At 41.7% G+C, this 19,273-nt stretch overlaps 1 protein-coding gene across 5 annotated transcripts in view; it reads left to right on the top strand.

The window, feature by feature from the left end:
- Positions 1 to 19,273, top strand: part of SNX30 (sorting nexin family member 30) — a 93,441-nt gene that overhangs the window by 61,305 nt on the left and 12,863 nt on the right. For all 5 annotated transcript variants that reach the window (XM_077475324.1, XM_077475326.1, XM_077475328.1 and 2 more), the window contains 3 exons: positions 3,685 to 3,843; positions 9,088 to 9,283; positions 16,624 to 16,823. In XM_077475324.1, the coding sequence (XP_077331450.1) occupies positions 3,685 to 3,843; positions 9,088 to 9,283; positions 16,624 to 16,823 (555 nt within the window). The remainder of the gene's footprint in view (positions 1 to 3,684; positions 3,844 to 9,087; positions 9,284 to 16,623; positions 16,824 to 19,273) is intronic.

Raw genomic sequence — 19,273 nt, 5'->3', positions numbered from 1 at the left:
TCCACTGTTGGTGTCGGTGGGAGAAATGGCGCCCCACTGTTGGTGTCGGTGGGAGAAATGGTGCCTACCTGTTGGTGTCAATGGGAGAAATGCCGCCCCACTGTTGGTGTCAGTGGGAGAAATGGTGCCTCATTGCCACAGTCAGTTGGCAGAATAATGTCTCATATCAGTTGGAGGAATAGTGCCCCAATGGCTGGATAAAGGCAAGCAAAGGGCCACAGTTTGGAGGCTACTGGTCTAGTAAATACCCAAAAAAGTATTATACGTAATTTAGACTATCCATATTATGACACAAAAAATCCAATTACAACTTTGAGATAATCTGCTATGGGCAATAAAGACAATTTTTTGTGTTGTGTAAGTGCCGAGCGGTGCTCTAATATAAAGTATAATGCTGCATGTTTTTTAGAAAACACATGTACTAGGCAATTTTTTCCCCTGCTTTAGCAAATTGGATCATGCTCTGCTGGGGTTTTTCACCTTCATCTGGATCAACTGTGGGTATAGAATTGGGTATATTGGATTGTATGATATTATTTTACTTTATTTTTTGTGGTTGACCTGGATGGACTTTGCTTTTTTTTATTTTTATTTTTTTCCAACCTGATTAACTATGTAACAACTTAATTTAGCACAGGGGATTCTATGAATAAAACAAAGTGGCTTTACAGCCACATTAATCTTTGTATTACTGGCTATATACTTTTTTTTTTTTTTTTAAGAGACTTGCGATGGAACATGTCTAATTTGATTCCTATATGGTATTCTAAGTCTGAGCGACCAATATTTTCTTTAGTCTGTATATCAGTAGATCAATGGTTCACTACTGTTTTTGATAGTATGAGATTGATATAATGAACACAAATTTCCAGTGGATGTGTTTTAGAGAAGCTTCATCATTCTATAAATCAGTTTGGTTTCCAGACGGTTGGATTAACATGTATTGGCAACAGTCAGTTTGCTCGTCACTGGTTGTGAATTGCTTCATGTATTATCCAATGTAAAATCTGAGTTTCTACAGTCTGACAGTTTGACAGTCCAAGAGAAGGCTGCCAGCTTTCTTTTTCTATGAACAGTATGTCAGACATCCCAGTTTGAGTCCAAAGGGAAATCGTGGCAATTATTAATTTAAAGTGGTTGAAATGGGCTTAAGATTTTTTTTTTTTTTTATTTGAAGTGGAACTACATTGCATCTGAGCACCACAAACCAAAAACAGTACTTCATTCATTTTTAATATTCACAGCGAATTTCCCCCATCCAGCTATGTCTCCATGCTTAATTTTGCTGACAAATCACTTTGAAAAATACCCCTTCGAATTTCTCACTGTGGCCATCTTGAGTAAGGGCAGATGATTCACGCAGCATTTACTTCCTGGAAATCCAGCTGCCCTTGGCTCAGGCATGTAGGCAGGAGGGTGTACTTAGCTGAGAAAACCCTTCCTCCTCTCTTGAAGACTCCTGCGATTTATGACATTTGCCTAGGCTTGGAAACCAGGAAGTAACTGGAGAAATGAAAAAAATAAAAAAAAAGTTTAAAACAAGCAAATATGATATACTTTCCTATCTTTTTACTAATGTTAGCAGCATAAGGATTAAAAATTGGCAATGTGAATTGAGAGAGTGAAGTTCTACTTTAAAGTGGTTGTAAAGGCTAAATGTTTTTTACCTTAATGCATTTTCTGCGTTAAGGTAAAAAAAAAAAAAATGCTGTCATTTTTAAACAAGAAAAAAAATCTAAATATTTTTTTTTAATATCACTTTAATGCAACTTTGCTTATATCTTCTCTTTTTTTTTTTTTTTTAATACCATTACATTATCAGTGCAAAGTCCTTAAACCAAAGTGAACTATTTCCTCTTTATTTTTGTCTGTAAGTATTGTGAAATTATTCTTGACTTGTGGAAGTTCGTGTAAACATGAAGACCACTTGCATACTGGGCCATCTAGGAGCGGTGTGTCTCCTGGCGTTTAATTACATGGGAGAGACTGGTTCAGCACCCTGTTAAATCCAATAAAATACCCCTTGATCCTGCCAAAAATCCACTGAGATTTTAACGACTCTGTAGAACTGAAATCTCAAGCAATATCAGTAGCCCTGTCCTGATATATACCGCAGAACATATCTCCCCTTTCTTATGGAAATAAGGAGAGGAGGAGCATGGCACAATTGCTGTCTTAGAGTGATAACCCTGCTTCTTCATAGGGTACAGTACAGTGAGTCAGCATTGTCACCCTAGGACAGGCAGTATATCATGGACAGAATCGTCAGGTGAAAATAAAGGGAAAATGCTCACAGAAAAAAAAAAGTAAAGGAAAGCTATACAAGTCATTCATTCATTCATTCATTCAAAGCAGGAAAGTTTTTCTATTTTTTTGCTTTGAGTTGGGCTGGACCAACATGGTGGCCAGATGATTATATTTTCAGGGATGAAATTAAAGAATATGTAAACCAACATTTTATATATTCCTGATTTGTGCCTGCTGTACCATGTACTGGTATGAGAAATTATCCTGTTCTCTTTGTATTGCTCCCTTTGTGTGAAATCCCTGGTGTTCCTGCCAATCTCTCAGCTTTCCTATTAAAAACTGACCATACTAAGCAGGAGAACACAGCGCGGTCAGTTCTCTAGCTATGCTGGGAACTCAGCCTGCTCTCTTCCAATGATCAGTTCTATTTTAGGCCTCATGCACACTGTATATAGTATAGTAGTTTTATACTATACATTGTATAGTAGTTTTGGCTATAGAATGCTGCTTTATGCATTAAAGGGGTTGTAAAGAGAATTTTTTTATTTTGTTTTTAAATAACAAACATGTTATACTTGCCTCCACTGTGCAGCTCGTTTTGCACAGAGTGGCCCCGAACCTGCTCTTCTGGGGTCTCTCGGCGGCTGTCTCTGCTTCCCCCCACAAGTACTTCTCATGTTCATGCGAGCTCCCTCGCATGGTGAGAAGCACTTGCGAGGGCGCTCCAGTGATACAGCCGGCGGCTATAGCCGCTCGCTGTATCATTCGGCCCTGCCCCCCCCCCCCGACACGCTGCATCATTGAATGTGATTGACAGTAGCATGAGCCAATGCCTGCGCTGCTTTCAATCCATCCACTCCAGCCAATCAACGGCCAGGCTGAGCGGCGAAGAGAACGTCGGGGGGGAGAGCGGGGGGGCGGCATTGTCAGATGTTTTTTCACCTGAATGCTTTAAGAAGAAAAAAAACGTTTACCTTTACAACCCCTTTAACTTTTTTTAGCAAAACTATACTCCCGCGAAGGCTTTATGGCTCATGGTTTTTCCAGCTGGAAAACTAGTTCTGGGATTTTTTTTTCCAGCCAGAAAACGCCCCTGCCAAAAAAACGCTGATAAAAGCTTATGTATGCATGGACACATAGGAGGATAACATGCTGGAGAGTTTATTGGCTGCAGAAAAAATGCCTGAAGCCAAAAACGGCAACTGTAAAAACATCCAGTGTGCACGAGGCCTTAAACTGGAATGGGTTGTTTTACAAGGTGATCGTTTACAATCACTTTAACATTCGCAGTCGAAATTATTTCTAATTATTTCTCACTACAGGTTTCTGTTACTTGTAAACTGGTCTCATGTCTTTATCTTTGTTTACACTGCTCATATTATGTGCAGTGTTTTGTGTATTGCTACACTCATTTGTGGTTTCCTGTCTTCATTGCAGCCTCTTCCAGAGAAATTTGTAGTCAAAGGCGTAGTTGACCGTTTTTCTGAAGAATTTGTGGAGACCAGGAGAAGAGCTTTGGACAAGTTTCTTAAGAGGATTGCAGACCACCCAGTTCTCTCCTTCAATGAGCACTTCCATGTTTTTCTCACATCTAAGGTTGGCATTCAGTAGATGGCTCTTTATGTATTTCTGTGGATTACCCTCCTCTGGGCTTTTCCCTTATGCTTTTTTGTCTGATAGCAAAATGTTCTGAATTCCAGTAAAAAAGAAGTTGTGTGTTTGTTATAAAAATAATTCATTTTTATGCAGATACGAACCAGGAACCCCACTTCTGCAAAGCACAAGTGCCTTCCACTATGCCACTGTGTTGCCTATTTGTTTTTTTTTGTTTTTTTATTATTTGGATAGCATGAGGGAATAGTTGGAACCTTTGTTATGGTTTTCATTGATGCCCCCTTCCTGTGCAAGCGACACCAAGTGTGTCAGGACTTCATGGGCACAGTAGAGGAGAGAAAATCTCCCCAGCAGGTTATTGCCCATTCCAATCTGTCCAAAAGTACACAACAAAAACACTGGAAGTTTGGCTTCACTGTCAGAACTAGTAAGCAGCAAAAGTCTAGGAAAGTCAAAACAGATGTTTTTGCTCCATGACAGATCCCTTTTTATTTTTTTTATTTTTTGTTAGAAAATTCTTTTTAGAAGAGTTTTCATAGCCATACAGGGAAAAAAAAAAAGAAAACACATACACAATTAAGAACAGCCTAACAACCAGGCAACACATTAGAAATAAGACCTCAGCACAAGGCCTATAGTATTCAAGACCAATATACAGCTGTGACAACAGTAATTCCACTACATTTTAAAACAAAATTTAATGTTTTATACAATTTTATTGGCTCCCAATTCAGGTAACAGTACGGGTCTATTGGAATAACCCGTCCCTGGTGATAGTACAGAAGTACCCAACTCTGATTAAGGAATGCACTATACATAGTCCCAAAATATCAATGGCAAACTCTACAGTTATACAATATGGTGACTACCAAGAGTCATTATAATATGCCAACTTATTCAGACACTGAAGATGCACTATTTGTCCACCTACCCCACACTTTATCAAATGTATTGGTTATTCCCCTACTAGTACAGCGAGGGAAAAAAAAATACTTGACCCCCCCCCCTGATTTTGTACGTTTGCCCACTGACAAAGAAAAGATCAGTCTATAATTAATTTTAATGGAAGGTTTATTTTAACAGTGAGACAGAATAACAACAAAAATATTGAAAAAAAAAACGCATTTCAAAAAAGTTTTATAAATTTGCATTTTAATGAGTGAAATAAGTATTCCCTATCAATCGGCAAGATTTCTGGCTCCCAGTTGTCTTCTATTCAGGTACCGAGCTGAGATTAAGAGCACTCTTAAGCTTGTTACCTGTATAAAAGACACCTGTCCACAAAAGCAATCGGATTCCAATCTTTCCAACGTGGCCAAGACCAAAGAGCTGTTCAAGGATGTCAGGGACAAGATTGTAGCCCTATGCATGGCTGGATTGGGCAACAAGACCATCGCCAAACGGCTTGTTGAGAGGGTGACAACAGTTCGATTATTAGCAAATGAGAGAAACGCAAAAGAACTGGCAATCTCCCTAGTCTGGGGCTATATGCAAGATCTCGCCTCGTGGAGTTTCTATGATTATGAGAGCGGTGAGGAATCAGCCCAGAACTACACAGGAGAATCTTGTCAATGATCTCAAGGCAGCTGAAACCATAGTCGCCAAGAAAACCATTGGTAACACACTACGCCTTGAGCGTTGCTCCCCTGCTCAAAAAAGCACATCTACAGGCTTGTCTGAAGTTTGCTAATTAACATCTAAATGATTCAGAGGAGAATTTGGTGAAAGTGTTGTGGTCAGATAAGACCAAAATGTACCTCTTTGGCATCAATTCAACTCTGTGTTTGGAGGAGGAATGCTGCCATTGACCCCAAGAACACCATCCCCACTGTCAAACATGGACATGGAAACATTATGCTTTGGGGGTGTTATCCTCCTAAGAAGACAGGATAAATCCACCATATCAAAATGGATGGGAGCCATGTACCATCAAATCTTGGGTAAGAAGCTCTTTGCTTCAGCCAGGGCATTGAAAATGTGTCGTGGCTGGTTATTCTAGCATGACAATGACCGAAAACACACGGCCAAGGCAACAGATGAGTGGATCAAGAAGAAGCACCTTAAGGTCCTGGAGTGGCCTAGCCAGTCTCCAGACCTTAATCTCATAGAAAATATTTGGAGGGAGCTGAAGGTCCGAGTTACCAAACGTCAGCCTCAAAACCTAAATGACTTTGAGAGGAGTGGGACAAAATCACTCCTGAGATGTGTGCAAACCTGGTGGCCAACTACGAGAAACTTCTGACCTCTGTGATTGCCAACAAGGGTTTTGCCACAAAGTACTAGTCATGTTTTGCGAAGGGGTCTGTGACGGAACCGATCCCACACTCCGATTGAGTGATTCCGTCTATATACCGCTTCCTAAGTCCTGGAACACAAGTCCAATGGATCTGGCTATAGGAACCCCCAAGCACTAGACGACACTAGTCTTGGAGGACATCAGGAATGACCTTTATTTCAGATCTCATATAAAATATATATACAGCGGGGTGACTAAAACCTATCCTAATTAGCATGAGCTAATTATCTAATCAACACTCAGACTAGTTTGACTGAAGGGATACGACTCTTCGGCTCCTAGCTCACAATTCAATAAACATTACTATAAACATAAACAAAGGGTTAATTAGCACAAACAACATTTGGAATGTCCTTACAAGCCAGACTAGTCTCATTTACACAACAGACAGGTGGCTAGAGTTCATGAAATTAGCATCTGACAGTGTGTGTCCCAACAGCATGACAACACACATCATATATACAGCAATGAATCTGACTAGCACAGATTATAGTGGGGTTCTCATTCACCCCGTGCCCCTTAAAATCCAGGGCCCATAATAGATCGGCAAGAGGCTCGGACTCAGTCCTCTCAAAAAGCCTGTGTCCCGGCTAGGTCTGTCACAGAAATCAAAGTTTTTATGGATATTTTTGTTCTGTCTCTCCCTGCTAAAATAAACTTACCATTAAAATTATAGACTGATCCTTTTTTTTGTCAATGGGCAAACGTATAAAATCAGCACAGGATCTAATGCTTTTTTCCTCACTGTATATGTGGCTTTATAGAAGGGAAGTGCTTTATTTATAAGTGCCTTCAAGGCCAGAGCAGCAGGAGGTGTAGACTTTTTCCAAGAGAGAACTATCCTGTTTCTAGGATCGTAAAGTAATAATGTCAAAAGCTACATGTAACTTCTAGAAGCCAGGGCATCAACTAGTCCCAGGAGACACATTTCAACAGTAGGTCTAACACAGAGAGTAGAAACTTCCGCAATATGTTCAATAACCTCCAGCCAAAACTTCTTTACAGTTGTACAGTCCCCAAAAATATGTAAAAAATCTGCCCTGGGTGAAATGCACCTCCAGCAACAAGACAGCTGGGAGGGAAAATTCTACGTAATCTGGCCTGAGTGAGGTATGTCCGATGCGGGAATTTGTATTGGATGAGATGGTATCTAGCTGAAACCAATCTTGAATTTTGATATTGATATTGAAAAGATCATCTCAGTCATCCCTGCCGAACTGAGCGGAACAGCCCCTCCCAAGCTACTCTGCAGAATGACTTTAGATATTAACACACCATAAACTTATTTCTTGTGGTGTGATAAATTGTCAGCTGCAAAATGCCATTCTTACCAGTGAGCTTTTCTAAAGCTATAGAGGTTAGCCAAGAGTGACTTATCTTTGGTGCTGGGTCTGTGATATCTTACTTTCATGGCTGCCTGTTAGTGGGGAAAAGGGATACACGAAAAATGGTCCGAGCTGCCTACCCACCCCCAGGCAGTAATGAGTAAGTATTAGAGGGGAGCGTGGTTACAGTTAGCTGTTCAGCAGGGACCGACCCAATTTTGAACCAGGATCGACTCTTGTCAAACAGGCTTGCTGTCAGAATACAATGTCCGCAGGGATGATTCCTCTATCCACCGTGCTTGTTCAAATGGAGGATCCTGTTTCTTTTTTCTTGTTCAGTCAGCTTGAGAGCTTTATAATCTATCATTCTAAAATAAGTAACCTTTTGGACTCTTTAGTTTCTTCAGGTTTTCTTTAACTTTACAGGTTCACTTTAAGTAGTTGCCCTGTAACTAGCTGCAAATCCACAACTATTGATTTATAACACAGATACAAACAATGAAGACAAACAAAAAAGTACCATTCTAAGTCTCCTATCTGGAATATTTGCCAACATGACATGTAATGAAATGGTGCAGATCGTATAAAACAATTTGTCAGGCTACAACATGCTTTAGAAAAATGGCAACTGATCGCACACAGGATGCCGACTCTGTGACCAAAATTAATACTGGTAATGCAAAGTGGCTTCAGCCTTGCTCTCCACCTGCAAGAGAGGTCCCTCAGATGCGTTTCACCCCTTGTGGGTGTAAATTGCTGAGGCTTCAAAGATGACGCCCATTAGGGGCGAAGTAGTTGACATGTTTCTATAGATAAAACCTTAATATAGAACTATTTATTCTGCATCATTAAGGGCCAACATATTTTAAGGCTACAGGGGTAGGCAACCTCGGCCCTCCAGCTGTTTTGAAGCTACAAGTCCCATGAGACATTGCAAAACCCTGACAATCACAGGCATGACTTCTAGAGGCAGAGGCATGATGGGATTTGTAGTTTCACCACAGCTGGATGGCCAAGGTTGCCTACCCCGATCTAAGCAGTTATATGGGACAATGCCCAATTTTTAGCCTTGTGTCTTGTCAATTAATCATCAGATCTGGATCAACAATTGTCTACAACAGCCTTTTTCAACCTTTTCAACACAGAGGAACACTTTAAATAGTTCTCTGGTCTCGGGGAACCCCTGTTAAATTAGAAATCTACAACTCATGATACGTTAGTGTGATGGTCAATGGGAAGAATGGTCCTTACACCTGTGGTCTTTGGAAAGAATTACCTCCGTACAGATAGCTAAAAAGATCAATGGTGTCAGTGGGAACTTATCTGAGAGGCAGAGATTGCCCAATGCTGAAGGAACCCCAGCAACCTCAGGAGGAATCCTAGTTGAGAATCACTGGTCTAAAAGTACACAAAGGGATAATTTTGCACGTTCCTGCCCAGTTCTTTAGATAAATGTCTCCTTGTTTGTTTTGTGATTATTAGGATATTCCTATGTAACTTGTGCACCCAAAAAAGTCCCAGCTTTACTTAGTTGCTGGGATAGGAACAGTCAGCTGTTCTTTTAATCTGAAACGATGAACTAATCTACTTGTGATTTACACGTAGGATCTGAACAGTCACAAAAAACAGGGGGCCACTTTGCTTTCAAAGATGGGAGAGTCTGTGCGATATGTAACAAGTGGATACAAGCTCCGAAATCGCCCTTTGGAATTTTCAGCCATAGGAGAGTATTTGGACACCTTTGCATTAAAACTTGGAACTATTGACAGGATAGCACAACGCATTATTAAAGAGGAAGTAGGTATGTTCTGCACTGTATGTAAGAATTTTTAATGCTTTTGTAAATGCTGTTCTTTCACTGCCATTTGAATGTGACTGCTCAACATTATCTAGTTCCCCTCTGGAATTATTTGAAAAATTTTTGCACACGTTAAAATCTGCATTTTTTTTTTGCCAATTCTTATTGTATAGGATTTATGTAGCGCCATCAGTTTGCGCAGAGCTTTAGAATGTAAGGGCAGACGGTCCCGTTTCAATACAAGAGTAATCAAAGGGCCCTGCTTGTTACAGCTTACAATCGAGATTGGGTTAGGGAATTCCATAGGGTGAGAGAGGCTCGGGAAATATCCTGGAGGCAAGCATGGGAGGAGGTGACGAGGGAACTAGAGAACAGGAGGTCTTGGGAGGAATGAAGAGACCGATTTTGGTTTCTATTTTAGTGATGTAGCTGGGGGCCAAGTTGTGAATGCCTTTGTAAGCTATTGATAGTATTTTGAATTGAATTTGTTGGGTGAGTGGCAGCCAATGGAGGGATTGGCAGAGAGGGGCAGACACTGAGCGGTTTGTAAGGTTGATGAGTCTGGCAGCATTCATGATGCCACTTAAGTAGAGTTTGTATTGGAAAAAAAACGTATATTTGTACTTGGTATACAGTTGCTTGCTACAGTTTGGGTACCCTAGACAACATCAATTATTTAAGTTTAATTGTGTGGGTGAAAAGTAGTAAACTACTTAAATTTCAAAACAACAAATTGCCTAAGAAAAAAAGCACAGGAACAAAATAAAATTCTGGTTGTACACTCTGGCAAGTCCATCTTTAGGAACACCGCCTTTCAAAGATCGAGCTTGTCATTTTATGGTTGTGGCCAAAAGAGTTAAATTTGTATTTAAAGTGAAAGTCCAGGATTAATCCAACTAAGCTGCAACCTGCTCCCACTCGCCGTCGAAATTTTTATGCCCTGTACACACGGTCATACATTCCGAAAACAAAATCCGTCTGATTTTTTTTTTCCGACGGATTTTGTCCTAAACTGGTGTTGCATACACACGGTCGGACAAAGTTGTCGGAAAAATCTGATCGTTCGGAACGTGATGACGTTCGTTTGTTACGACAGGACTACGTTGAGGCTAGTAGCCAATAGCTTTGGTCTCGTAATTTGATCTGAGCTTGCGCGGCACTTTGTCTGATCGGAATTCTGTACAAACGATCGGAAAAAGTCAGATTTTTTTTGTCGGAAGATTTGAGATCCTGCTCTCAAATTTTTTCCGTCTGTATTTCTGATGGAAAACATCCGATAGAGCCCACACACGATCGGATTTTCCGACCATATAATCCGATCGGACCTTTTTCCATTGGAATTTCAGACCGTGTGTACAAGGCATTATTCGAACTACCCTGTAAGAGGAAGTTAATTATGCTTATATTCTGAGGGTGCTCCAGTCACATGATGGGCTCCTAGCGATGGTTTCAGGGTACAGACATTCATACACACTGCTGCTGGGAGGTCAGGAGGGATTACAATCCACAGCTGACAAACAGCCCTGTGAAGTTCCCTGTACTGTCTCTGTGCTGACCAGTGGCAGCTGGTGCTCAAAATTTTTTTTTTTTGTGGGGGGGGGGGCGCGCAAACAAATTGAAAAATACTGAACCTCCCCCATTAATTGCAGCCTCACTGTGCCATATCAAACGCAGCCTCCTTGTGCCATATCAAATGCAGCCACTTGTGCCAATCAAATTCAGCCATCACTTCCCTAACCCCCCCACAATGCACAGGCTGCTACTGCTGACACAGTTCCCTGGCATTCCTGTTTGCACCTTCCTGTTAAAATTACTGTGTTTTAATAAATCCCGAGTTACAATGAATGAAGTGCCCCGCTGTATGTGCTTTTAAAAAAAAAACTATGGAACTTCATACCAAATTTCACTGTACAATACATCACGTTAATGTGACTGCCCTGCCCTGCCCGCCTCTCTCCTCTCATGTCTCTCCTGAGGTCAGCGGGGAATTCTTGGCCCCACTCGAATTCCCCACTCGGTGCGCTCTCCTGGGAGGGGAGGGGCAAGTTGGGATGACGTCACCCGGCAATCGATTTACTGATCATATGCATTGATGCCGCAACAGGGACACCCGAATCGTGATGCATCGATGCAGTGATTAATTTCAGCACCCCTAGTAAGCACCCCTTTCAGTGGTAAATGGTTTGTCTCATATAATTAATACATTATGCTGAAGACCTTATTTTGTTGAAAAACAGCCAACTTACTGACTAACGGAACGCCAGATAAAAATAGAAGAAAGAAAGCCTAAAAAGGAAAACTAATGAAAACATCACAATTTAGTCAATCTGAGAAACTTGCCTCCATCCCCTGTACTACAAGATAAGCAAAAAAACAATGCTCACTGAACTTCATTAAGGCACGCTAAAACAGAAATATATAAAATCGTATTTTATTTAATATCCACATTCAGACAGATAAAATAAAACACAACAGTTGGTTTACTTCTGTCAAACTATCTTGCAAAAAGTAGTGACAATGTGAGTTACAATTTCCAAAGGTGACCCTTCAAAGAACTTGTCAAAACAATGAATGGCTGGGTTATATTTTGAATCTCAATATGTCTAGTGAATATTAATTCACTTAATCAGGAGCACATGTAACTGAAAAGTTTGAAAAAAAATGAGGTGAGAAAGTAAAACTAAAAGACTTTATGCATGTCGGCCACCAACCAACGTCTGTCCTGGGAGTTGTGGGAATCTGGGAGCCCACAGAGTCAAATCAAAAAGAGAGCTAACAGGCAAGAGTGGTTCTCTGTGGCCCAGAAGATGTCCAAACACAGGGCCAGGGGCCAAGGGATCCATAATTTTACTGTACTGGGACACACCTGACCTGACCCAACTCCTGGCTGAGACCATCTGGCTGGAGCTATCCTCAGGTTTGGCTTATAACGACACTGCACACAGTGTACTCACGCAGGCGTCCAGCAAGACCCAGACATGGGCGACCATATTGGGCCCAAGTGATTAGCATTATACAACAAATAACCGATACACGGATCCCCCTAGACGCTAAATGTTGTCTATTACACATTACTAACCTTTCTATGAGAAAATATAAAAAATCGCTGATCAGATTCCTACTTGCGGCCGCAAAGGCGGTGGTACCGAGATATTGGAGAAACACTACGACCCCTTCAATCACGGAATGGCTGGGAGAGATAAGATATCTTCACAAAATGGAAGAGATTAGGGCCATAGCTCACTAAAGCACAGACAAGTACATGGTTACCTGGCGACCTTGGGTCGTGTTTATTTACTCCTCTGCATATGCCTCCCTGACACGAGCCTGAGGAGGAGGTGTCGCGGAGTATCTGGGCTGACAATGCCCGTTTTCTTCCTTAGGGACAACCGCATCTTTCCCCTTTCTTTCTTTTTCTTTTTCCAAGGTGCCAGCCTTGAGACAGGCTGTCACCTCTTTTCTATCTTCTTTTGCCACATTTGGCTCTTGGATTATAAGTAGTAGGGTGTAGCCTGATTGGCATAAAGTTACAATGCAGATATATCGGGACAGGCTTTTACAATACTTTAATGTTTATGTTTTTAGGTCCTATTGATGCACTAGGAATGGCAATGTACCTATCCTTTTTATTAAGAGTTTTTTTTTTTTCTATATTTGGAGGGGCTCCCTAGCTTAATGGGATCTTTGTCAATCCGCTTATACGCAACCAAGATGCCTAATAGTATGAGTCTGTAATGCTGTTGCTACCCTATTGTTCACTCAGGCAGTTGCATCTGCGATCATTATGCTCTGTTATGATGTATTGTAACTGGCTATTTCTTTAATAAAATTTAACTGTTAAAAAAAAAGACCCAGACATGGGAACGAAGGTTCCTTTCCACCCAAGGCACTGTGGAACCTTCAAACTTCAGGCCCAATCCGGCATACCAAAGCCCAGAGAACGCTCCACTCACAAACACTCTGGAGCTTCTCAAGCTACAGCTTTGAGAATCCTGTGTTTTATCCAATGTTTTCACCATGGCAAGGCCTCACATTGTCAGTGTACAATGCTGTTACCTAGAGGTATCCACATTTTATTATACATATAGGTATACAGTTGATGTACCGTATATACTCGAGTATAGGCCGACCCGAATATAAGCCGAGGCCCCCAATTTACCCCCAAAAAAACTGGCAAACTTATTGACTCGTGTATAAGCCGAGGGTGAGACATGCCTGTCCATCCCTGTGTGTGTGTCCGTCCATCCCTGTGTGTCCGTCCATCCCTGTGTGTCCGTCCATCCCTGTGTGTCCGTCCATCCATCCCTGTGTGTGTCTCCATCCATCCATCCATCCATCCCTGTGTGTGTGTGTCTCCATCCATCCATCCCTGTGTGTGTGTGTCTCCATCCATCCATCCATCCCTGTGTGTGTGTGTCTCCATCCGTGTGTGTGTGTGTGTGTGTGTGTGTGTGTGTGTCCAGCCTACCTGTGTCCCGAGCCTTTGTCCCGAGCCTCCGTCCCGTGCCTTGCCTCCTTGCCTCCGTCCCGTGCCTTGCCGCCGTGCCTTGCCTCCGTCCCGTCCCGTCCCGTCCCGTGCCGTGCCTTGCCTTGCCTCCGTCCCGTGCCCTCTTCGTCGGCGCCTCGGCGGCCATTGTAAAATTCAAAAGCTGCGCCGCCGCCTTCGCCTGTGATAGGCGGAACACTGAATTTCCCAGCAGCCTGTGTTCCGCCTATCACGGACATCGTATCATCCTCGTCCGTAGTACGAGGATGATACGATGTCCGTGATAGGCGGAACACAGGCTGCTGGGAAATTCAGTGTTCCGCCTATCACAGGCGAAGGCGGAGCCGGAGGCGCGGCTTTTGAATTATAGAATGGCCGCTGTCTGTCTGCTCGACACGCTGATCGAGCGGGCAGACAGCGATGACTCGAGTATAAGCCGAGGGGGGCACTTTCAGCCTCAAAAAAGAGGCTGAAAATCTCGGCTTATACTCGAGTATATACGGTACCTGCCAAAAATATAAATAACGATCTGGCAATCCTATGACTGATATGTCATACATTTCTGTTTTAAAAATGTTTTCAATTTTATTTATTATGTTAAAAACCCAGTTGGTGGCTCAGCATGGCTTGTTGGCATCAGCAAATCTGAGATAATAATTGTGGTGATCTGTTTCAGGAGACAAGGTAGAACTGTTAAAGCGTTAGCGGTGTTCTTTGTTCAAGGATAATCAATGGAGCTCATGGAAATTCCCTCTGTTAGCGATAACATTGTAGAGTTTACAGATTAGGGTGCAATAGATCACCCTTTTATAGGCTACTCTGTAGCAAGATCAAGAGCTCATGGATTGTGGTGGCTGCTAAACCCTACCAGAGCCACCCACAACCACCAAAACCCAGCACTGAATAATTACATCCCTAGAGCCAAGAAAGACCTACCTATTCTAGAATTTGATGTATGAGCAAATGTGTTGTAATCATTTATTTCATCTGTTCATTTCTCAGTTTCTGTATGAAAGCAAGGAAACACAGCATGAAATTGAAAAAAATAAGTGTACTTTAATTAAAGGCAGAAATAATCACAGGCTAGAAAAGCAGTGAGTACTGTATCAAAGAAAAAACATTCAAACAAGTGTTTATCAGTTTAAAAGCTGTTACTAAACATATGATTGACAGACATTTTTTTTTCACTAAAAGAAAAAAATTTTTTATGTGCTTCTGTTAAAAGCAAACAACTTTAATATATTCTTCTTTCACAGAAGTGTGATGCGTTTTGAGCAACAAATCTTGTTTAGATACAATCTAGGCTAACTTACAATTGTTTTCACAAATTTATATACATGTCGCTTTCACAGGACAGTTACAGTGTCTTGAAAAAGTATTCATACCCCTTGAAATCTTCCACATTTTGTCATGTTACAACCAAAAATGTATTTTATTGGGATTTTGTGATAGTCCAACACAAAGTGGCACATATTGTGAAAGGAAAATGATAAATGGTTTTCAAAAGTTTTTACAAATATCTGAAAAGTGTGGTGTAAATTTATATTCAGCCCCTTTTTACTCTGATACCCCTAACTAAAATCTAGTGGAACCAATTGCCTTCAGAAGTAACCTAATTAGTAAATGGAGTCCACCTGTGTGTAATTTAATCTCTGTATAATACAGCTGTTCTGTGAAGCCCTCATAGGTTTGTTATAGAACCTTAGCGAACAAATGGCATAATGAAGGTCAAGGAACACACCAGACAGGTCAGCCAAGAGGCCCATGGTAACTCTGGAGGAGCTGCCAAGATCCACAGCTCTGGGAGCATCTGTCCATAAGACAGGATCTGTCCATATGGACAGCATCTATCCATAGGATAGTCGTGCACTCCACAAATCTGGCCCTTATGGAAGAGTGGCAGAAAGAAAGCCATTGTTGAAAAAGAGCCATAAGAATTCCTGTTTGCGAAAAGCCATGTGGGGGACACAGCAGACGTGGAAGAAGGTGCTCTGGTCAGATGAGCCCAAAATGTAACTTTTTGGCCTAAAAGAAAACGCTATGTGTGGCAGAAAACTAACACTGAAAATCGCCCTGAACACCCCTTCCCTACCGTAAAACATGGTGGTGGTGGCGGCAGCATCATATTGTGGTGTTTCTTTTCTTCAGCAGGGACAGTGGAGCTGGTCAGAGCTGATGGGAAGATGGATGGAGCCAAATACTCCAATCTTAGAAGAAAACCTGTTAGTCTGCAAAAGACTTGAGAGAGACTGGGGTGCAGGTTCACCTTCCAGCAGGACAACAACCCTAAACATACAGCCAGAGCTACAATGGAATGGTTTAGATTAAAGTATATTCATGGCCATTCATAGAATGGCCCAGTCAAAGTTCAGACCTAACTCCAATTTGAGAATCTGTGGCAAGACTTGAAAATTGCTGTTCAGACGCTCTCTATCCAATCTGACAGAGCTTGAGCTATTTTGCAAAGAGTGGGCAAAAATGTCACTCTTCTAGATGTGAAAATCTGGTAGAGATATCCCCAAAAAGACTTGTAGCTGTAATTGTAGCGAAAGGTGGTGCGGAATACAAATGCATGCCTTACTTTTCACATATTTTATATGTAAAATAATTATGTGCCACTTTGTGTTGGTCTATCACATAACGGCCCAATAAAATATATTTACACTTTTGAACGTAACGTGACAACATGTGGAAAATTTCAGGGGGTATGAATACTTTTTCAAGGCACTGCATATCCTAGTATAATATATCTGCTGAATATTCAAAATGCAGAATTCATATTTGTTGCTGTTTTTTTTTTATTATTGCTCCAAATGTGTAAATTTTGTTCTTGACTAAAGATTCTGTTGTCTGTTAGAATATCTAGTGGAGCTTCGGGAGTATGGTCCAGTCTATTCTACCTGGAGTGCCCTGGAAGGAGAGCTAAGCGAGCCACTAGAGGGAGTGTCTGCTTGTATTGGGAACTGCAGCACAGCACTAGAAGAGCTGACGGAGGACATGACCGAAGACTTTCTGCCTGTACTCAGAGAGTATATCCTTTACTCTGAATCTATGAAGGTGATTATTCCTGTTTACAACAGATCTCCTGTATCTAGATTTGCTATATTAAACATTTTGTTAAATAATATCATTAATTTAAATGAATATGAATTTATTGTCAGCCATTATCTGCACCTTTTTGAAACAGTGTTAAAAATCCTGCTTGCTGCATTTTTGGTACATATTTGGCGAACCACACAAAACCCACCTCCCCATTAAAATGCATTTAAAATGCAGCAAGAATGCATCTGTGTTGCGTTTTGATGCATTTTTTAGTCACATGACCTATTTAAAACACACTATAAGCAAGGTAAGATTGCTGCAAAATTGTGGGCATTTTCGCAGCCATTATTTGCACTTCTTTTTTTTTTTTTTCTTTTCTTTCAGCACAGTGCTTAAAACCCTATTTGCGGTGGTCAAAATTTCAGTGCACCACTAAAAAGGATACTGCATTTGTCTCCCTAAATCTGAAGCCTCTGTCTAAAAGTTTTTTTGTTTTTTTTTTACCTTAATGCATTATGTGAAAAAAAAAAAAACACACCCCACTTTCTGTCTTAGCCCTCCAGTCTCATAACCCTTACCTGGCTCCCGTCAGCTTGAGCGCTGTCTCAGGCTCCAGCACTGCTCCCCTCACTTCCTTTCACAGGAGTAATGGAGGGCAGCGGAGCTATAGGCAGTCAAACTCATGTGGGAAGGATATGAGAACGTGGCTTACTGGTGCTGTTTGTGTATGGATGTGCACACACACACACACACACACACACACACACACACACACACACGGGTGCCTCCTTCGTACCCTGCTTACTAGAGAGGCACTTTGAGAAGGTGACAGCGCTGGCAGGGGACTGCTAGAAGAGCAGATGGTGGTGCTTTCTGTGCATTATCATTGCACAAAGCTGGTAAATATGACCTTTTAATAAACAATAAATATATAGACTTTATTGTTTAATTTTGATTTATCACGTAAGCAACTTTCCTGAACATAGATCTATCTGAATCTCTTCTATATAGTATGAATTTCTGGTACCAAGAATGAAATGCTACCAAAAAAAAAACATGCCCACCCAAATGCCCCTACATCCATTATTTTATATCATGATAACTAAAGTGGACCTGTCATGGCTCTATACATGTATAAAGAGGACCTGTCATCCCTCTATACATGTATGTAGGAGTATAAAGAGGACTTGTCATGGCTCAAAACATGTATAGGAGTGTAAAAGGACATGTCATGGCTCAATACATGTATGTAGGAATATAAAGAGGACCTGTCTTGGCTCTATAAAAAGGACCCGTTATGGCTCTATTCATGTATAGGAGTATAAAGAGGACCGGTCATGGCATTTTACGTGTATATAGAAGTAGAAAGAGGACATGTCATGGCTCTATACATGTATATTAGGGGTAAAAAGAGAACCTGTCTAGGCCCTATACATGCATAGGAGTATAAAGAGGACCTGTCATGAATATTTAGCTAATAGATATGTGTAACAAATTTAGATGCGCAACCTAAATAATATAAATAAAATGTATAAAAACCACATGGGTGTAGGAATGAACAAATAGTGCCACAATATAGTTAATAGTCCATAACAGATATCAATCCATGTAAATCCTTTGAAATTGGACTCTTCAGAAGGTGTACCGATTGCTCTATTCACACCGCAAAAAGGGCAGCCAGACAGCCAAAAAAGTGACTTTAACCAGTACAAATCCGCGCTATAGCCGAATGACGGCTGCAGCGCAGACCTGCTTTGCCCAAGCATGCTCTGATCAGCGAGTCTGAGACTCGCTGGATCACAGATCGGAGTAAGGGGTCAATCCCGACCCTTTACTACGTGATCAGCTGTCGGCCAATGACAGCTGATCACGTGATGTAAACAGGGCCAGTAATCGGCCATTTTTTCTTTTGACAGTGTGAGGAGAAAAAAAAAAGCCGATCGCGGCAAGCTGCTGCAGATCCTTAGTGCCCACCAGTGCCCCCTGCCAGTGCCACTTAGTAGGCAACAGTGCCATCTACCAGTGCCACCCATCAGTGCCCACAGCACCACCCATCAGTGCCTCAACAGTGCTGCACATCAGTGGTACCTATCAGTGGTACCCATCCGTGCCGCCTTATCTGTGCCCATCCGTGCCGCCTTATCTGTGCCCATCCGTGCCGCCTTATCTGTGCCCATCCGTGCCGCCTTATCTGTGCCCATCCGTGTCGCCTTATCTGTGCCCATCCGTGCCGCCTTATCTGTGCCCATCCGTGCCGCCTTATCTGTGACCATCCGTGCCGCCTTATCTGTGCCCATCCGTGCCGCCTTATCTGTGCCCATCAGTACCGCCTTATCTGTGCCCATCAGTACCACCTTATCTGTGCCCATCAGTACCACCTTATCTGATCTTTCCTCTTAATACGTTTGCGAATGCCACTCTTTATGTACTTTGGTTCTTCCTTTTTCTTAATATTGAGGTCCTTC

This window comes from Lithobates pipiens, unplaced genomic scaffold (assembly GCF_037356315.1).
Source record: "Lithobates pipiens isolate NorthernLeopardFrog02 unplaced genomic scaffold, aLitPip1_a1.2 Scaffold_13, whole genome shotgun sequence".
In the NCBI taxonomy this organism is placed as follows: Eukaryota; Metazoa; Chordata; class Amphibia; order Anura; family Ranidae; genus Lithobates; species Lithobates pipiens.
This window is presented reverse-complemented; position numbering and strand designations above follow the sequence as displayed.